The following is a 17494-nucleotide window of genomic DNA, read 5'->3' on the forward strand; positions in this document are numbered from 1 at the left end:
CCGACTCAGGGATTGAACCCATGTCTCTTGCAGCTCTTGCACTGGCAGATGGGTTCTTTACCAGTAGTGCCACCTGGTAAGCCCCATTACACTGATGCTTGGGCTCAACTCCCATAACCATTGGTAGCAGTTTAGCTTTAAAGTACATTCAAGGAACAATGACAGGATTAAAACTGCAGGCAGAGGAGGCTTTTCTGATTACTGCGTTAGACTGCCTATGTACTGTGGCCACCAACATAAAAGATGTCCCTCCCTCAATATTTGTCTTTGTAGGTGGAATAGTTGGTCCTGTGAGATGTTTGTGTTTGTGACCACCAGGTGGCAGTGATTCCATTCCTTTCATTTTTCCCGTTGCCTTAAAAGTCAAAAGCATGACAGCTACTAGAGGATTTGCTCGTGATTGGCTGAGCCTAAAACAGAAAGCCTCTCCTGTGCATTAGAGAAGAACTAAGACACAGGAGCAGCTCCTCAGGGAAGAAGATTTGAAATCATTAAGATTGCATCAAGAGTGAGATGGCAGGATGAAGAATATGCTGGAATGTGCATTCATAGTCTTGTGGCTGCAGCTTGGATGTAAGTTGCAGGTTAAGAGGTGGGACCCTACGGGCACATTTTCCCAAAGACGGGGAGGAGAGAGAGAGGAGTTTAGACTCTGCTCATCCCAGGCTTTGTGTTGGAATTTTTAAGTACTGCTGAACTGAAAGCTTTGTGTTGTTTCTGATTTTGTTTTCCTGAACAGGGTTGAGTGGTGAAGACCAAGTGGAGCAGAGTCCTCAGACCCTGAGAATCCAGGAGGGGGACAGTCTCAGACTCAACTGCAGCTACACTGTCAGCCGTTTTATCGGGCTACAGTGGTATAGACAAGATCCTGGAAAGGGCCCTGAACTCCTCTTCCTTCTTTACTCAGTTGGGGATGAAAAGCAGGAAGAAAGACTGAGAGCCACGTTCTCTGCACATCGAAGCCCCCAAATCCGAAGACTCAGCCACGTACCTCTGCACTGTGGAGACACAATGCTCCCCCGGCACCTGCAGACTGTACCCAAACCCTGAAGCTGTGGCTCTAGAATAAGGGCGTCTTTGCTGTTTTCCTTCCTCCTGAGCACCCAGAGCCTCTTCCCAAGTGGTCCCATGGAGAACGAACTCATGTGATGCAGCCAGACAGCAGAGATCACTGGGCATTCTGTCCAGGACCCTAGACAGTTCCCCCTGTGTGCCCATGGGTCAGCCTGCTCTTTCAAACAGCCCAGAGCTCCCCTCATGTGGATTCAAAAGGGATAGTGGTGGTATGGAGTCTTGGGCCCCTTGAAAAGACGCCACAAGAATGTACCTCCTCCCCTGAAATAAATTTTTTGACATTCTCTTGTAATAATCTGGCCACATGTCTGTAAGAGAATCTTTCCCATTTTAAAACATTCTCGAAGGTTATGTCTCCACCAGCCCTATTACTACATTTCTCTTCTCCTTAATAATCAAATTAGCTGGCTGTATACAGCCATTTCTACAAGTTCAGTCCTCCCCTCTGCTGGGAGCCAGCATGAGGAATCCCACCCATGGCAAAGGTCATGAGGAAGGAAGCCTGACAAAACGCAAAGGCGTGATCTGGCTTCAGGGCTTCCCCCTGAGTTTTCCTGAACATCTACCCCCAGAAACCAGAGTCAGCCTGATTTTATTGTAATGTGCTTCTCCACTCTTCTGACACTCTCTGGAAAAAGTTAACTTAGGGCTTCAGTCTTCTGCATTTGAAAGGAGTGTTTCAGCTCAAACCCCTCTGTAACTTGCCTTACCCAGACTTTTACAACTACGCATGTGATTGTTTACAGCCCCCCAACTGTGAGAGGCATGAGAAGCCTAAAACATAAATCCTTTCAAAGAGTTAAGTTATTAGAGTAGCGCTGGTGTAGGATTTCATTATTGGGCCAATGCTTGTTGCTAAGTTCCCATATCTCTTACCCACTGTACACCTGAGAGCACATTCGTTAACATAGTTAGAATGTAAGAAAAAACAAGTGTAGCCTTGAAACTGACCACATCAGACTTTTGAGCTAATTGGTTCTTTCTTTGTTGTAACTTACTGCACCTTTGCTTCGTGAAAATGTAACTTTGTTTGATACTTTCTGAGGCTGACATAGATTAGAAATATGAAGAAAAAGCACTTCAAGGGAAAATAAGTTTTCTGGTTGAGCAGCCTTTATTAAAGAGGGTCTTAAAATATTTCACAGGCCTCCAAGGCCAGAAGATAATATAAACAATATCGTTTGTGGGAAAGGTAAAAAAGTCCTTTTAAAAAATAAAGTTATTGGGGCCTCGCTCACTGAAGCAGCTTGGTCTCCCCATGTCTTCTTTATTTTCTGGCTGAATTCCCATCTGGAGTGTGCAGTCTCGCCATGTCTACTTACTTACCCTGGCTTCTAAGACCCACGTGAAAGGGAGACCAAAGCGAGGCACACTCCACTATTCAAACGGGTGCCCGTGGCCTAACGTAGATGGTGCAAACTTCTTGTCTTGAGGTTTTATTAGTTCTCCACGTAAACCAAGTTATTCAGCCTCTTTTCTCCACTAATTTTCCTACTACACTATTCTTTCTTAATCTAATCTTATATTTCTAATTAAATAAATCTCTCCTCGCCAACTCCGTCCACCCTTCGAGTTCCCTGGATCCACCGGGGCTGGACCCCGGCACCCCTCCTTGAACCTGACTTCTGTGAGCATTACTCTGAGAGATGCTTTCACTTAAACCAGTGGCTTTGGTGGTGATAAAGCCAATGATTATTTTTCAACCTCGTCTCACCTGAGATTCTCACTTTCTCATCCTTTTTAAAAATAAAATTTCTTTTTTTAAATCAAAATAATACTCTCATTTATTTACATAATCAAATAGCACTCTTTTTCTTCCCTCTCTTCCACATAGTCTACTTTTGCCTCCCAGAGGAACCACTTTTTATTCTCAGGTGATGACACTGACGTTTATCTCAATATTCGAAATGGTCCTCGGCTTTCTCTCCTCTCTCTCTCTGTACCCGAGGTGCAACACATACAATAAAGTGCATAAAACTGAAGCTTAGAACTCAATGAACTTTTACCCTTGTTAATATCTACGTGCATAGTATATATATTATATCTGGTTTTCTTCACTCAAAGTAATATCTTTGCAGTTCATCGGTGTCACTTTGTGTATGTTTTATTTGTTCTTTTCTTAATTGATGTGTAGAGTTCCTCTATATGAATACCTAACAATTTAATTATCCATCCTCCCAGAACTAAATATTTGGGTTGTTTGGGTTGATTACAGTTTTGTGTTATTGTGAAAAAAGCTGTGCGTGAGGAAGAAAAAGTGGATTTTTTTCCTTCTTGTGTAGGGAAAAACCCAGCCCTGCCTTATTACATTCTTCTTTCCTATGAGTCTCCTTTACAACTCACACAAACCATTTCTGGTCAGCAACTGTGTAGAGATTTTTTCCCCACACCAAGCAATTCTCCGCAACCCCACCTGAGTATCCTATCATTCTAGTCAGTTCTGACACTTTCTACCAGAAAAAAGTATCAGATCCTACAGGTTAAGGCCTTACTCCCGTAAAACTTTGCACCCCTCTGCCCCACCCCTTCACTTCAAATGCCAGTCACAAGCCCAAGTGATCATCTGTGCTTCTTCTACAAAAGACTGTAGATAAAAGATTCCCCAAACAAGATAAAACAAAACCAAACTCTGGGCTCAATTAATTCGTTAGAGTGACTCACAGAACTAGGAGAAATATTTCACTTATTTTCACCTGTTTATTATAAAAGGCTATGATAAAGGATACAGGTGAATATCCAGATGGCAGAGGCATGTAGGTCAGATTTGTGAGGGGAACTGTAGAGCTTCCGTGTCCTCTCCAGGGACCACTCGCCCAGCACCTCTGTGTGTTCACCGACTGAAAGCTCTTCAGCAGGTCTGGGGTCTGGGCAGTGGTCCTACCAGATGACTCCCCAGCCCACTTGGCGTTCTGCATTTTCATTTTAACTGCAGCCCACAAATGATATAGCAAGTCCTACTTAACTGGCTAAGATCACCTATAAAATGTTGAATAGAATTCTTATTCCCAAACTCAGAGGTAAAGCATTCAATATTTCACTGTGACTATTAACTATAGTGTTTTTGATAAATTTTCTTTATTTATTTAAATTGACTTTCAAATGTTAAACCAACTTTCATTTTTAGAGTTAAGTGCACTTAGGAATGTTGTTCTGTCCTTTTTACATAATGAAACATTGATTTGCTATTATTTTATTGAGCACTTTCCCCCCATTTTCCTGAATGACACTAGTATTCAACTTTTTCTTTTCCATGTTAATGTCAGATTTTGGTATCAAGATTGTAATGGTTCATTAGATAACTTGCAATTTATGGCTCCTTTTTTACCTATTAGAAGAATTTGTGTAGGGTTTTTAATGATTTAGAAACAATTTTCAGAAAGTTCACTATAGTGAGGCCATGTAAACATAGCCTTATGGGAGAAACTTAATAATCCTTAAATTATGGATTCAGTTAATTTAACAGATAAAGGGTTCTTTATATATTTATTTTTCTCTTATGATGGTTGATAAATTGTGTTTTTTTTTCCTGCTCATGTTTTATTATTTGCTACCTTTACTTTCTTTCATTTTAACTTGCTACTTTTTCTAGTTCTTTGAGTTGCAACTTTGCCTATTAATTCTCAACGTTTCTTCTTTCTTGACAAATATAATTTAAATTCATAAATTTGTCTCTAATTACAAATATTCCTTGGCTCACAATGGTGTTATGTGCCAAAAACTGGTCATAAGCTGATAATATCTTTAGTCAAAAGTTCATTTAATACACCTGAACTCTGAACATCATAGCTCAGCCTAGCCTAACTTAAATATGTTCAGAACACTTATATTAGGCAACAGTTGGGCAAAATTATCTAACACAAAGCCTGTCTTATAATTTGATGCTGACTACCATGTATAATTTATTTGGCGCTGTACTGAAGATGAAAAACTGAGTGGCTGTCTAGGTTCAGGATGGTTGTGTGTTGGTTGTTTACCTTTGCAATCAAGTCACTGACTGGGGGCTGCAAGTCACTACTGATGTTCAGCATTAAAAGACAGCATCATCCTAGCCCATGAAAAGATCAAAATTCAGAATTAGAAGTGCAGTTCCTACTGAACCCATCTTATTTTTGCATCATTGTAAAGCTGGAAAACCATAAGTCAGGGACTTCCTGTACTGCTTTTGCTGCATCTTACATGTTTTGATATGTCATATATTCATTACTATTCAACTAAAATATTTCCATTTGAAGTGGGGATTTAATATCCTATGGTGATATTGTCAGGGACCTAAGAATGGCCAAATCCTGCCCTGCTCACCACTGGGAAGATTCCTGAAGATGCTGTATATATTAGCTTAATACAAACAGAAAGTGAAGAAGGACTTTTAGATGACCCCTGGACCTAATTTCCTCCAGGACCTAATATCACTGGTTCTCTGATTACCTCTAGGAAAGCTAGGTTTGAGGTTCATGCCTACGTACAGTTTCCTACTTCCTTCTGAATCCAGAATAGCAAGCTCAGAATTCCTATAAGGATAAGATGGAAAGATAGGACACATCTCAAACTGGCCAGGAGTTGATTTACTTTTCAGGCATCTGGGCTGAAATAGAAAGAAGAGGGAGCCATTCCCAGGTCACTAAATTAGCCCTCTTTAGAAATGCATTTATCACAGGTAGGCAAAGACTTCAAAATGCAGGAGCTATAAGCACAATAAGTGGACTCTGCAGTCCTGTGTTTTAAGTTATACTGAAAACTGATCTCCTGGGCTTCTCTGGTGGCTCAGATGGTAAAGAATCCGCCTGCAGTGCAGGAGACACGGGTTCAATCCCTGGTCAAGAAGATCCCCTGGAGAAGGGATTGGCTACTCACTCTAGTATGCTTGCTTGGAGAACTCCATGGACAGAGGAACCTGGCAGGATGCCAGCCATGGGGTCGCAAAGAGTTGACATGAATGAGCGACTAGCATTTCCACTTTTTTTTCAATCTCCTACTCATAAATGACTCTGAATGACAATATCAGCCCTCCTCACTCCCCCTTTGTGAATAGAAGAAGAGGGGAGGTTTACAAAGAAGGGAAGAAGTGGAAGCTTCCTGATTCAAGGAGAGAGACAAGGTATTCTTATCCATACCATCTGGTTTTGTTCAGTTTTAATCTTGGGTTTATAGCTTTATAGTCAGCCCAGTGTCTTCAGTGGAATAGATCAGAGAATTATCATGAGATTCTTGTTTCTACCTGCTGTCTTTCTGTCATTCTCGTCTTCAACACCAGAGTCTTTATTATCATTTATTGAACCACTACCATATGCCAAGTACATTACTCAATATTTTAGATACTCCTTTTATAATCTAAAACCCACAGAGTAATATTAATCTATCCTCAAGTAAAGAAACTGAGCCTTAAACATGTTTAAAGATGGAGGGATTTCTGAGATAAATGCTGCAGGCAACATAAAATGAGAATTAAAAAAAAATAAAAACTCCAGAGTTAAACAGCTTGAGATATTTCTACTATACAGCAGAAAGTAACATAACATTGTTAATTTAAAATATAAATAACCAGTTTGAATAAGTCCGAAAAATCTTTGCAAGTCAGAAATAAGTCTACTTACTCTTTTGACAACTGTATAGTATAATACAGATCTATCATAACATATTGAATATTTATATTGAAGGATATTTAAATATTCTTGCTGCATACAATATGCAATTTTATAGTGTATTTGTTAGGCTATTCCTTAAAAAATTCTCAGACAAGTGGATTTTCTGGCCAATGATATGTAAATAGCATCTATGAATCTTATTTAGCTTATACTTCAGTTATAGGATGCGAAAGTGCCCCTATCCTGATTTATCACACACATTGAATGTGAATATTATAATTCTTAACTCTTTTTGCAACCTGATGGCTGAGAAATGATAGAAAGGGATTTTCAAGAAAGTGTGAATTTAAAAAAAAAACAATTCTTAAGGGCTGAAGTGGCAAGAGGAGGGAGCAGTTACAGGAATCTGAAGAGGTTCAGCTGCAGCTGAGCAGTAAAACTTACGATTTCTTCTTTTCTAGCAGAAGCATTTACGCTTACATTTCTCTCTAGGTACCTGTGTGTATTGGTTACTCAGTAGTGTCTGAGTCTTTGCCACCCCATGGACTGTAGCCCACCAGGCTCCTCTGTCCATGGAATTTTCCAGGCAAGAATACTGGAGTGGATTGTCATTCCTATCTCCAGGGGATCTTCCCCACCGAGGGATCAAACTTGGGTCTCCTGCATTGCAGGCAGATTCTTTACTGTTTGAGCCGTCAGAGAAGCCCCTCTAAGTACATACTTGGCCACCTTCTACAAAACTGATGTGTTAACAATTGTTTTCCCCAGGAGGAAGGAAAGAGGAGGGAAAGAGATGAGCAGTTCTCCGACAAGGCTGGGCTCGGTCCTGAGATGATGGTATTCCCACTGCAACCTCCCACTCTTGCCAGACGGGCTTCTGGCGCCGTCCTCCTCTGTGCCTGTGTGACTTGCTCTGACTGGCTGGGCTGACGCAGTTTCCTGCAGAAAGTTTTGAACACAAGAGGCAGCAAAGCAATCGTTCATCCTGTGAGTCCTTGAACATTTTACAGACACAAGAATTCAGTTCTCAGTGAGTCTACGTGACAGAGGAATGGACACATCCCTGAGCCTGCTCATCCTTTGGTTACAACTAGACTGTGAGTTAGAGGGATTTGGAAACGGGCAAAGAAGGGGCAACTCCCGGATATTCCTCTCCAGGGAAGAGAGAAAGTCAGGGAGCTGTACCTGCGTGGTTTCTGGGAGTTCCTGTGGAGAGCGAAAAAGTAAACTTAAACTTAGTTTCCAAAGAATAATCAGCAGCTATCCAGCCTGTCTCTGTGTTCTCTTTCTGAACAGGGGCGAGCAGTAAACAGAACGTGAGCTAGAGTCCTGAAGCTCTGAGCGTGAGAGAGGGCGACAGCTTGATTCTCACCTGCAGTTACACCGACGGCGCTCTGTACTTCCTTCAGGGGTTCAGGCAGGATCCCGGGAAAGGGCTCACATTCAATTCAGGCGAATCAGAAAGAGCAAGCAAGTGGAAGAATTACAGTCTCGTTGGATAAATCATCAAGACACAGTGCTTTATACATTGGAGCTTCTCAGCACAGTGACTCGACCACCTACCTCTGTGCTGTGAGGCACAGTGCACCCAGGGAACCTGTTCCCAGTACTCGGACTGCAGATGGGGCTCCAGCCACGTCCTGTCTTGGCGCTCAGGAAACTTTTTCCATTAAGGGGTTTTCTACATTGACTTTCCTTCCAGATAGAGGCACTTAGCAAGGGTAGGATGACATGAGAGAATAGCCCTGAAACATGTGCATTACCATAGGTAACATAGATGACCAGTGCAAGTTCCATGCATGCAGCAGGGCACCCAAAGCCCATGCTCTGGGACAACCCGGAGGGATAGGGTGGTAGGGGAGGTGGGAGGGGTGTTCAGGATGGTGGGGACTCAGGTATACCTGTGGCCGATTCGTGTTGATGTATGGCAAAGACCATCACAATATTGTAAAGTAATTACCGTCCAATTAAAATAAATAAAATTTAAAAATCAGATAAAATGATTTAGAATTACATTGTGAATTGTTTGATCATTAGATTTTCATCAGCTTCAATTTAAATAATAGTTTTACAATCTAAATGGGAAAAGAATTTGAAGAATAGATACATGTATTTGTATAGCAGAATCGCTTTGATGTACACCTGAAATTAACACAACATTGTTAATCAGCTATTCTCTGATATAAAATGAAAAGTTAAACAACAGTAGTTTTGTTTAGATTAAGTAACATTTCACACAGTTCACTCTTTTAAACGAACAACTAAGTGTGCATCTGGGATATTCACAACACGGCACAGTCACCCCCTCTACCTAGATTTGAAACCTTGTCATCACCCCAAGAGGAAACCACACACCCATGAAACAGTCACTCCCCATGCTCCCCACGCACATGTCCCTGGAAGCCACCAACCTGCTTTCTGACCATGGATTTACCTATTTTGTGTATTTCATGCAAATGGAATCACACAACACATGGCATTCCTGCATTGTTTATTTTACTTAGCATAATACTTTGGAAGTTCATTCAACTCAGGACCAACTGTTAGTGTTAGTTAGTTACTGAAGGTCTCTCAGTCGTGTCCAACTCTTTGTGACCCCATGGACTATACAGTCCATGAATTCTCCAGGCCAGAATACTGGAGTGGGTAGCCATTCAATTCTCCAGGGGATCTTTCCAACCTAGGGATCAAACCCAGGTTTCCCGCATTGCAGGGGGATTCTTTACCAGCTGAGCCACAGGGAAGCCCAAGGCTACTGGGTAGCCTATTCCTTCTCCAGTGGATCTTCCCTACCCTGGAATTGAACCGGGGTCTCCTGCATTGCAGGTGGATTCTTTACCAACTGAGCTATGAGGGAAGCCCAGGACCAACTGGAGAAAGGCTAATGTTCATCCTTAACCAGTCACATAGGATGCCATACTGCTAATTAGCCTGCTGACATTGTTCCTGTTCTTCCCACCTCCCTCCACCCATCTGTTTTGCTAGAAGTTTGTCAGTTTTACTGATTCTCTTAGAGAACTAACTCTTTGTTTCATTGATTTTCTCTATTGTTTATGTCTTTTAAATTTTATTGATTTCTCCTTTTATCTTTATTATTTTCTTATGCTTGTTTTGGATTAATTTATCTTTTCCTTGTCTAGGTTCTTCAGGTAGAAGCTTAGATAATCTATCTGAGATTTTATTCTTTTTTAATACTTGCATGTAGTGCTAAAATTTCACTCCCAATACTTCTTTGGCTCTGTCCCCCCAATTTTGGTATGTTGTATTTTCGTTTTTACTCAATTCATGAGAAATTCAGTGATTTCCCTTGAGACATTCTCTATGACCCATAGATTATTAAGAAGTGTGTTGTTTGGTTGCCAAATGTTTGGGAATTTTCCTGTATCTTTCTGTTATTTATTTATACTATTATTTCATTGTGGTTGGAGAACATACTCTTTCTATTTCACCTTTTTACATTAGATTTGTTGAGTTTTTTTAGGTCCCAAGATTTGGACTTACCTGGTATATATTCCACGGACACTTGAAAAGAAGTATATTCTGCTCTGGTTGGATGGAGTGTTGTATAGCTGACTATTAAATCTTACTGGTTAATGGTGTTATTGAGTTCTTCTACACCTCTGCTGATTTTCTGGCAAGTTATTCTACCAGTTGTTGAGAGAGGAATATTGACGTATTTAACTGTATTTCTAGATTTGTCTCTTTTCTTTTTAGTTCTGATTTTTGTTCCACTTACTTTTCAGCTCTGTTTGTTGGTACATATACATAGGATTGCTATGTCTTCTCAGTAAATTATCCTCTTCATCAGCAGATAATATTACTCTGATCTGGTAATTTTCTTTGTTCCGGTGTCTGTCCACTTTATCTGATATTAATGTAGCCATTATACTTTGATTAATGTTTGCATAATACATCTTTTTCCATCCTGTTACTTTCAAGATGATTATGTCTTATTTGAAATGAATTTCTTTCAGACAGTTATAGTTGGGTCATGTTTCTTAATCTACTTTTTGTGAACTGTTTTGTCACTGGTGTGTTCAGATCAACTTCTGTGTCTTAGTTTTTGTGTGTAGATCACTTGCTTTTACTGTCTTGATATTTTAGGGCTTAGCCTTCCATTTTATTTGATTTTTTTGTTTGTGTGTTTTTTTTTTTTTTGGTCCCCTATGTTTTTCCTTCTAACCTCCTGTGAGTTATTCAACATTTTCTAGGATTATACTTCAATTCATCTGCAGTGCTGTGTGTGTGTGTGTGTTAGTTGCTCAGTTGTGTCTGACTCTTTGCGACCTCATGGATGTAGCCTACCATGGAATTCTCCAAGCAAGCATACTGGAGTGGGTAGCCATTCCCTTCCCCAGGGCATCTTGTCAAGCCAGGGACTGAACCCGGTCTCCTGCATTGTAGGAAGATTCTTTTATGGTCTGAGTCACAAGGGAAGCTCCTATAGTGTTTAGATGTGTCTTATGGTATAGCTGTTTTTATGTGTTGTTCCAGTTATTGCATTATACATAACACAGTCTATTGGTAATATTATTTTACCTATTTGAATGAAGTGTATAAATATTGCCTCTCTTCATACCTATTTATTCTCCCCATTCATAAAATAATTTTCCTTAGTATTTCCTCCATGTGTGTTTAAAGCCTCATTAGACAGTGTTATAATTATTTCCAGATATATAATTAGATTATATTATTATATAACATATATAATATGCTATAATATATTTTCACCAAATATAACTGAAGTCTACTGTATTTAGCCGTATTTTTGCTTATTGTATTCTTTATTCCCTCTTGTTGTTTCAAGATTCCTTCCTCTATAATTTTATTTCTATTTATAGAGCTTCCTTTAGACATTATTAGGATAGGTCTTCTGGTGACCACTTTCTTAGTTTTCCTTCATTTGAGAATGTCTCAATTTTGTCTTTAGTAGTGAAGGCTTCTGGATTAATGGCTCTTCTCTTCCTGCAGTTGAAATATATTGGATTATTTCCTTCTGGGGCATAGTTAAATCTGGAAACTAAAAAAAATTTTAACATTGTGATTTTATGTTTCATTCTAAAAATTATTTTGTATCCAACACTTAAAAGTTGAAGGAAAGCTGATTGACAATGTTATGCTAACTTCTTCTGTAGAGTAAAGTGACTCAGTTATACATAATAGACTTTCTTTTTTATTTTCTTTTCCATTATGGTTTACCCCTGGATATTGAATATAGTTCCCTGTGCTATTCAGTAACACAGGGAATTTTAAAATCACAATTCTGTGTTTTTTTAAAAAGCCAAATTTAATACAGTTCAAGGCTGACAACATATAAATCCTCTTCTGTACATAATCATAATGCTTGAAATTCAACCACAGAAAGGCAGTAAAATGTGGGTCATGTTAATGGAAACAGTGAACTTCTCCTTAGTTCTCTATTTGGCCTCTGGAGGGCACTGCTGCTTAAACTGGAATTTGCTTTTCTGTAAAAGATCAGAAGAACCTCAGAAAACCGCTATGGTTTAAAGAGATATTCTGACCATTTTTTACACAGTGAGATGTAAAGCATCTCAGACACCAGAGGTAGGCATTTTGTTAAGACAGCATCTCTTCCTAACAACCTCCCTACAACCTCCATCAGAAGAAATATAAATCCTTTGTCATTCTTATTCAGAGAAACCTGGGTTCAAGTCAGCCAGTCTTCAGACTTATTTGTGGGGAACCTGTTAGGAAGGAGGTCACTGCCGCTTCACTGCTCCACTATGACCTTGGTGTTCACCTTGATGCTTGAGATGCTCCTGTTTCTGAGTGAGTACTACTCCATTTTACTCCTTTGTCCACACGTGGAATATTGCTCCGTGTTGAAGAGAGACTTTTTGTTTCAGCTGAGTTCACTGATTCAGCACTGATGTTTCAGCAGGAGCTGGAGCCCAGTCAGTGACCCAGCCTGATGACCACATCACTGTCTCTGAAGGAGCCCGTCTGGAGCTGAAGTGCAACTACTCATCTTCTTTTTCACCATACCTCTTCTGGTATGTGCAGTACCCCAACGAAGGACTCCAGCTTCTCCTGAAGTATGAGTCTGGAGACAATCTTGTTTCAGGCATCAAAGGTTTTGAGGCTGAATTTAGGAGGAGTGAGAAGTCCTTCCACCTGAGGAAAATACCAGCTCATTGGAAAGACTCGGCCAAGTACTTCTGTGCGCTGAGTGACACAGTGCCTGGGACTGCAGGAGGAGCTGAACACAAACCTCCTGGGACACCGTAGCTCAGCCTTTGTTATGTTTAGGAAGTTGGCATGCTCTCAGAGTGTTTGGTTCCCATGGGCATCTTAGATTTTTCTTTTCTTCCTTTTTTCTTGTCTTTTCTATTCTTTTTCTTTATCATTTTGCAAAGAAAAGACTCCTGTTTTCGGAAATTTGGCATTTTTGTCCTCTAGAATCAGAATTCTAGAGAAAATGAGGCTGTAGAATTTTCAACAAGCTGGAGAAAGTTACTTACTCCTGTGTCATTTGGAATAGTGATGGGCTGAGCTATAATAGCTTGAGGTTGGCCATGTGACTTGATATAACACAAGTCATAGAATTTGCTTTACAGTATTAATCTCATCTCTCAAGCAAACAAAAAAACCAGGACAATGGCCTATTTCTAACTGCATTATCTCCAGACTATTTTGCTAGTATCCTAAGAGGCTTCTTTCCTTAAAGGACTTCAACTCTTTGACTAAAGCATTTGGGACTGGTGCACCTAATTACTGCTGGCACTTAGGATGTATATGGGTGACCTTTCCAAAGACAATATAGTGTGAAACAAAAAAAGGATCCTTTATTCATCAGTCCCCAATAATAGGCTTCCCAGATGGTACAGTGGTAAAGAATCTGCCTGCCAATGCAGGAGACACAGGGCATCCTCCTTAATGAGGAGGAAGATGAGGAGTGCCGTGAAGAGGTGGTTAAATCATCTTTGTGGGGCAGTTCTTCTGGCTCTGTGTTTCTCTTTGGCCGGACACCTCTCTCCTTTTCCCACAGGAGCCCTGTTTCAGGGCCTCCTGAGCGATGCCTGTGCGTCTCTTCACCAGGATGATTCCAGCACAGAGCTGTGTGGGCTGCTGGGCATCATCTGCTGTGAGGTGGTGCCACCTCCTTTTTGAGCTCCAAGGAGTCTTTCTGTGCCTGTGCAGTTTTCCTTGACCTCTTGACCTCAGAAGTGGTCACTTTTTTACTCTAACAGAGCTCTGCTCCTGCTGTTAATTGTCTTAGGTACTGAGGCTGAGCTCCCTTTGACAGGCTAATTAGCATGACAGGTTAATGAATCTGAGAGCCCAGGTGTTGGGGCAAGGACTTTATTTGGAAAGCTGCCTGACCAAGAAGATGGCAGACTAATGTCTCAAAATAGTCATCTTGTCTGGGTCTCGATGCCAGGTTCTTTTACAGAACAGGGAAGGGGAAGGTGAGGAAACAAATTAAAAAGGCAAAATTAATCTTGTAAACGTCTCCTGGAATGGCAAGCCTCAGGCAGGGGATGTATCAGTTTCTTCTTTCCTACCATCCACAGGTGGACAGGTCATGAACAAAAAGCACTTGAGCAGTCAGGCAGAGGGGCTGATTCTCTGAGGCAGTCCATTATGCACGATTATAATAACAAAAGCAACGAAAAGCAAGTCAAAGGCTTCCCTCAGTGCCTGGAGTGTGTAGGGAAAACAAAGCTTGAATTTTACTCTGCTTGACACACACCAGCTGTCTAGCCCAGGGGCCACCGAAACTCATCCTGAGGTTTCCAGTGCTCAGTCGGGTCTTACTCTTTGCCATCCTGTGGACTGTAGCCCACCAGGCTCCCCTGGCCATGGGATTTTCCAAGCAAGAATACTGGAGCTTGTTGCCATTTCCTTCTCCAGGGGATCTTCCTGACTCAGGGATCGAACCCTCATCTCTTTCGTCCCCTGCAATGGCAAGTATATTCTTTACTGCTCCATCCCCTGAAAAATTCTTTCAAATGGGGATTAGTAATAATAGAGGAGAATAATTTTGTGTGAAGAAAAGCTAAATCATTATCAGCATATAAGAAGCATGCTTTTTGATGAACATTCCTTTCAATTAATAGCTCTGCCTTATTCCTTGATTCAAGCACGAGACATTTATGACCACAATGCAAAATATCTATATTTGTACTGATTGTTATTATCTTTATCTATGTCATTATGTATATCCATAGCTCTCAGGAAAGTCCCCTGGATCAAACAGGGACTCATAAACAAAAGGTCAAATGGAAAATTTTGAAGTATAGATACCAGCTTTTTCTGACTTTTTTCCACTTTTATTGCCTAAGATTTATTTATTAATATATATCAGGAGAAAATATGAACGTCCACTTCACAAGTTCAAAATTATGTATAAAACATTGAATGTCACCTTTTTCCTCCACTCTCACCCCTCTTTAACCTGTTTTTAGCTCTGTTGAGACCAAAGGGTGGGGCTTCCTGTCACAGAGTGTCAGCTGAGCAGGGTTTGTTGGCTGAGCTGATTGGTTGCAGGAGCTGAACCTCATGACACTCACCACCCAGGGTTTGCTATGTATCTTGTGAATATTTTCCAGCAACAAGGCAAAGAGTCATGAAAAGGCTAGTGGACACTGTACTGGGGCTTTTGTTTGCCCAGGTTTGCTGTGAGTTGGGGCTGCCCCAAGGGGAACCTGAAGGAATGAGCAGCTTCTCTTTTGTTGAAGGAGGGAGAGGAGCTGACAAGTCCTGCAGACTTTCTATCCTTATCATTTATGGGGTTGGGGGTGTACTTTCTGGGCTTTGCAGGAGCTCTGTGATCCTCACCTGTGACTGTTTCTCTCCTCATCAGGTGTGAGAGGGATGGATGTGGCGCAGAGTCCCCCAGCCCTGAGTCTCCAGGAGGGAGCCAGCTCTACTCTGCGGTGTAATTTCTCCACCTTCGCAGAAGATGTGCGGTGGTATCTTCAGAACTCCGGGGGCGCCGCCTCATCCACCTTATTTACATTCCTTCAGGAACAAAGCAGGAAGGAAGATTAAATGCCACGACAGTCCCTGCAGAACGCCGCAGCTCACTGCACATTTCCTCTTCGCAGACCACAGACTCAGGCACTTACTTCTGTGCTGTGCAGCACAGTGCTTCCCAAGCACCTGCAGCCTCTACACAGACCCTCCGCGGGGTCAGCCCCTCCTCCAGCCAGTCACACCCTGAGGCCACCACAGGGCATTTGCAGTGCTTAATGTTACTCACCTACATCAGTACAGTTTTAACCACAGATACTTTTTGGTCCTACAGATTAGGGCCTTTAGTCTTTAGATTAGGACTTTGTTCTTTATCTTCCCTTCTCAATCTGTGTCTCCTTCTGCACTAGAAACTTCTATCTGGGAACCAGCAGAGTAGTTGATAAGAGGATAGACTTAAAATAAATATTTAGCCACGTCTTCCCAGGTGGCTCAGTGGTGAAGAATCCGCTACCAATGCAGGAGACACAGGGGACACGGGCTTGGTCCCCCGGAGGGGGGGAGGGGGAGATCCTCTGGGGGAGGAAATGGTAACCCACTCCAGGATTCTTGGGAAATACTGAGAAACCTCATGGACAGCAGAGCCTGGCAGCCTAACAGTCCATGGGGTCTCAAAGAGTTGGACATGACTGAGTGACAGAGCATGCTTGCTAAACTCAAAAATGTTAAAAAGTGAAAGGAGTTAAATGAAATCACTCCAATAGAGATATTATCCAGCTTAGTTGCCTTCTCCAGAATGTTCAAGTCTGCCTCACCATGAAGTGTTCCAATAGACAACTGCAAATATTTACATGCCATCCTACTACTCTGGAAAGCAAACAAAAAATGTTTGCTCAATGTTTAATATGAACTTGATAAGTTAAAACAAATGAATCTCTCTTATAATTCTGGGTTGAAGAAGTATGATATCAATTTTGCTGGTTACAGTCATGATCTTGGCTGGTTGATTCCTTCTAGAGGCTTTAAGGAAGAATCCATTTCCTTGCATTTTTCTAGCTTCTGGAAGTCACTTGGATTCCTTGGGTCATAGCCCTTCCTTGAATCACTGCAACCTCTTACTTCTACCACCTCAGCTCCTTTCTCTTCTGGAGTCAAATACTCTTCTGCTTCTAAGGTGTAGGAAATAAGTAAATAAACAGAAACTCATTTAAATAGAGTTGGAAGACAGGGGGAGCTCTCATACCCTGTGAAGATAACAGGATTAAAGGGCAGAAGAAAGATGCCTCTTCTTTTCAGGCAAACACTGGGCCAGTGAAAAACCATGGACTCTGTTTACTTTGTGTGTGTGTGTGTGTGTGTGTGTGCAGGGGCTCCTCTTGTTGTGAGCACTGTCTCTAGAGGGCATGGGCTCAGTAGTTGCAGCACATGGGCTCTCTAGTTATGGCGCACGGGCTTAGTTGCCTGGTGGCCTGTGGGATCTTATGTCCCTACCAGGGATTGAACCACATCCCCTGCATTGGAAGGCAGATTCTTAAGCACTGGACCACCAGGGACATCCCAATGTAAACAAATGTAAAAGTCTGTTTACAGTAGCCCTCCCAACTTCCTTTTCTTCTCTATAAGATCCTTCTTCTCTTGTCCTGTGGGGACTTGCATGAGGCTTGCCATGGTTGCAGACCCCAAATTGCAACCCTTTGCTGATCCCAAATAAACTCATCTTTCTAGAGAAATATCTGATAGTCTTTTTTTTTTTTCATGTCAGCAAAGGATGCATGGTTATGTATAGGACCTACCCAGATAATCCAGAATAATTCATATCAAGATCCTTCAACTAATCCCACACCCAAAGACTACTTTGCCATGTTTTTATCTAATTAAAACTTTAACAATTGAAACGTAGT

At 41.3% G+C, this 17494-nt stretch overlaps 2 pseudogenes and 2 gene segments (V, D, J or C); all 4 read left to right on the plus strand.

Moving 5' to 3' along the window:
- Window positions 1–325: 325 nt before the first annotated feature.
- On the plus strand, window positions 326–1514 carry LOC120853399. The segment is given in 2 exon segments: window positions 326–573; window positions 740–1514. Coding segments are annotated over 2 exon segments (382 nt in total).
- A 6142-nt stretch (window positions 1515–7656) lies between these two features.
- LOC120853390 lies at window positions 7657–8491 on the plus strand (annotated as a pseudogene).
- Window positions 8492–12190: 3699 nt separating this feature from the next.
- Window positions 12191–12918, plus strand: LOC120853398. The segment is given in 2 exon segments: window positions 12191–12446; window positions 12559–12918. Coding segments are annotated over 2 exon segments (393 nt in total).
- Window positions 12919–15154: 2236 nt separating this feature from the next.
- Window positions 15155–16003, plus strand: LOC120853714 (annotated as a pseudogene).
- Window positions 16004–17494: the final 1491 nt, after the last annotated feature.

This window comes from Oryx dammah, unplaced genomic scaffold (genome assembly GCF_014754425.2).
Source record: "Oryx dammah isolate SB20612 unplaced genomic scaffold, SCBI_Odam_1.1 HiC_scaffold_26, whole genome shotgun sequence".
NCBI classification, from domain to species: domain Eukaryota; kingdom Metazoa; phylum Chordata; class Mammalia; order Artiodactyla; family Bovidae; genus Oryx; species Oryx dammah.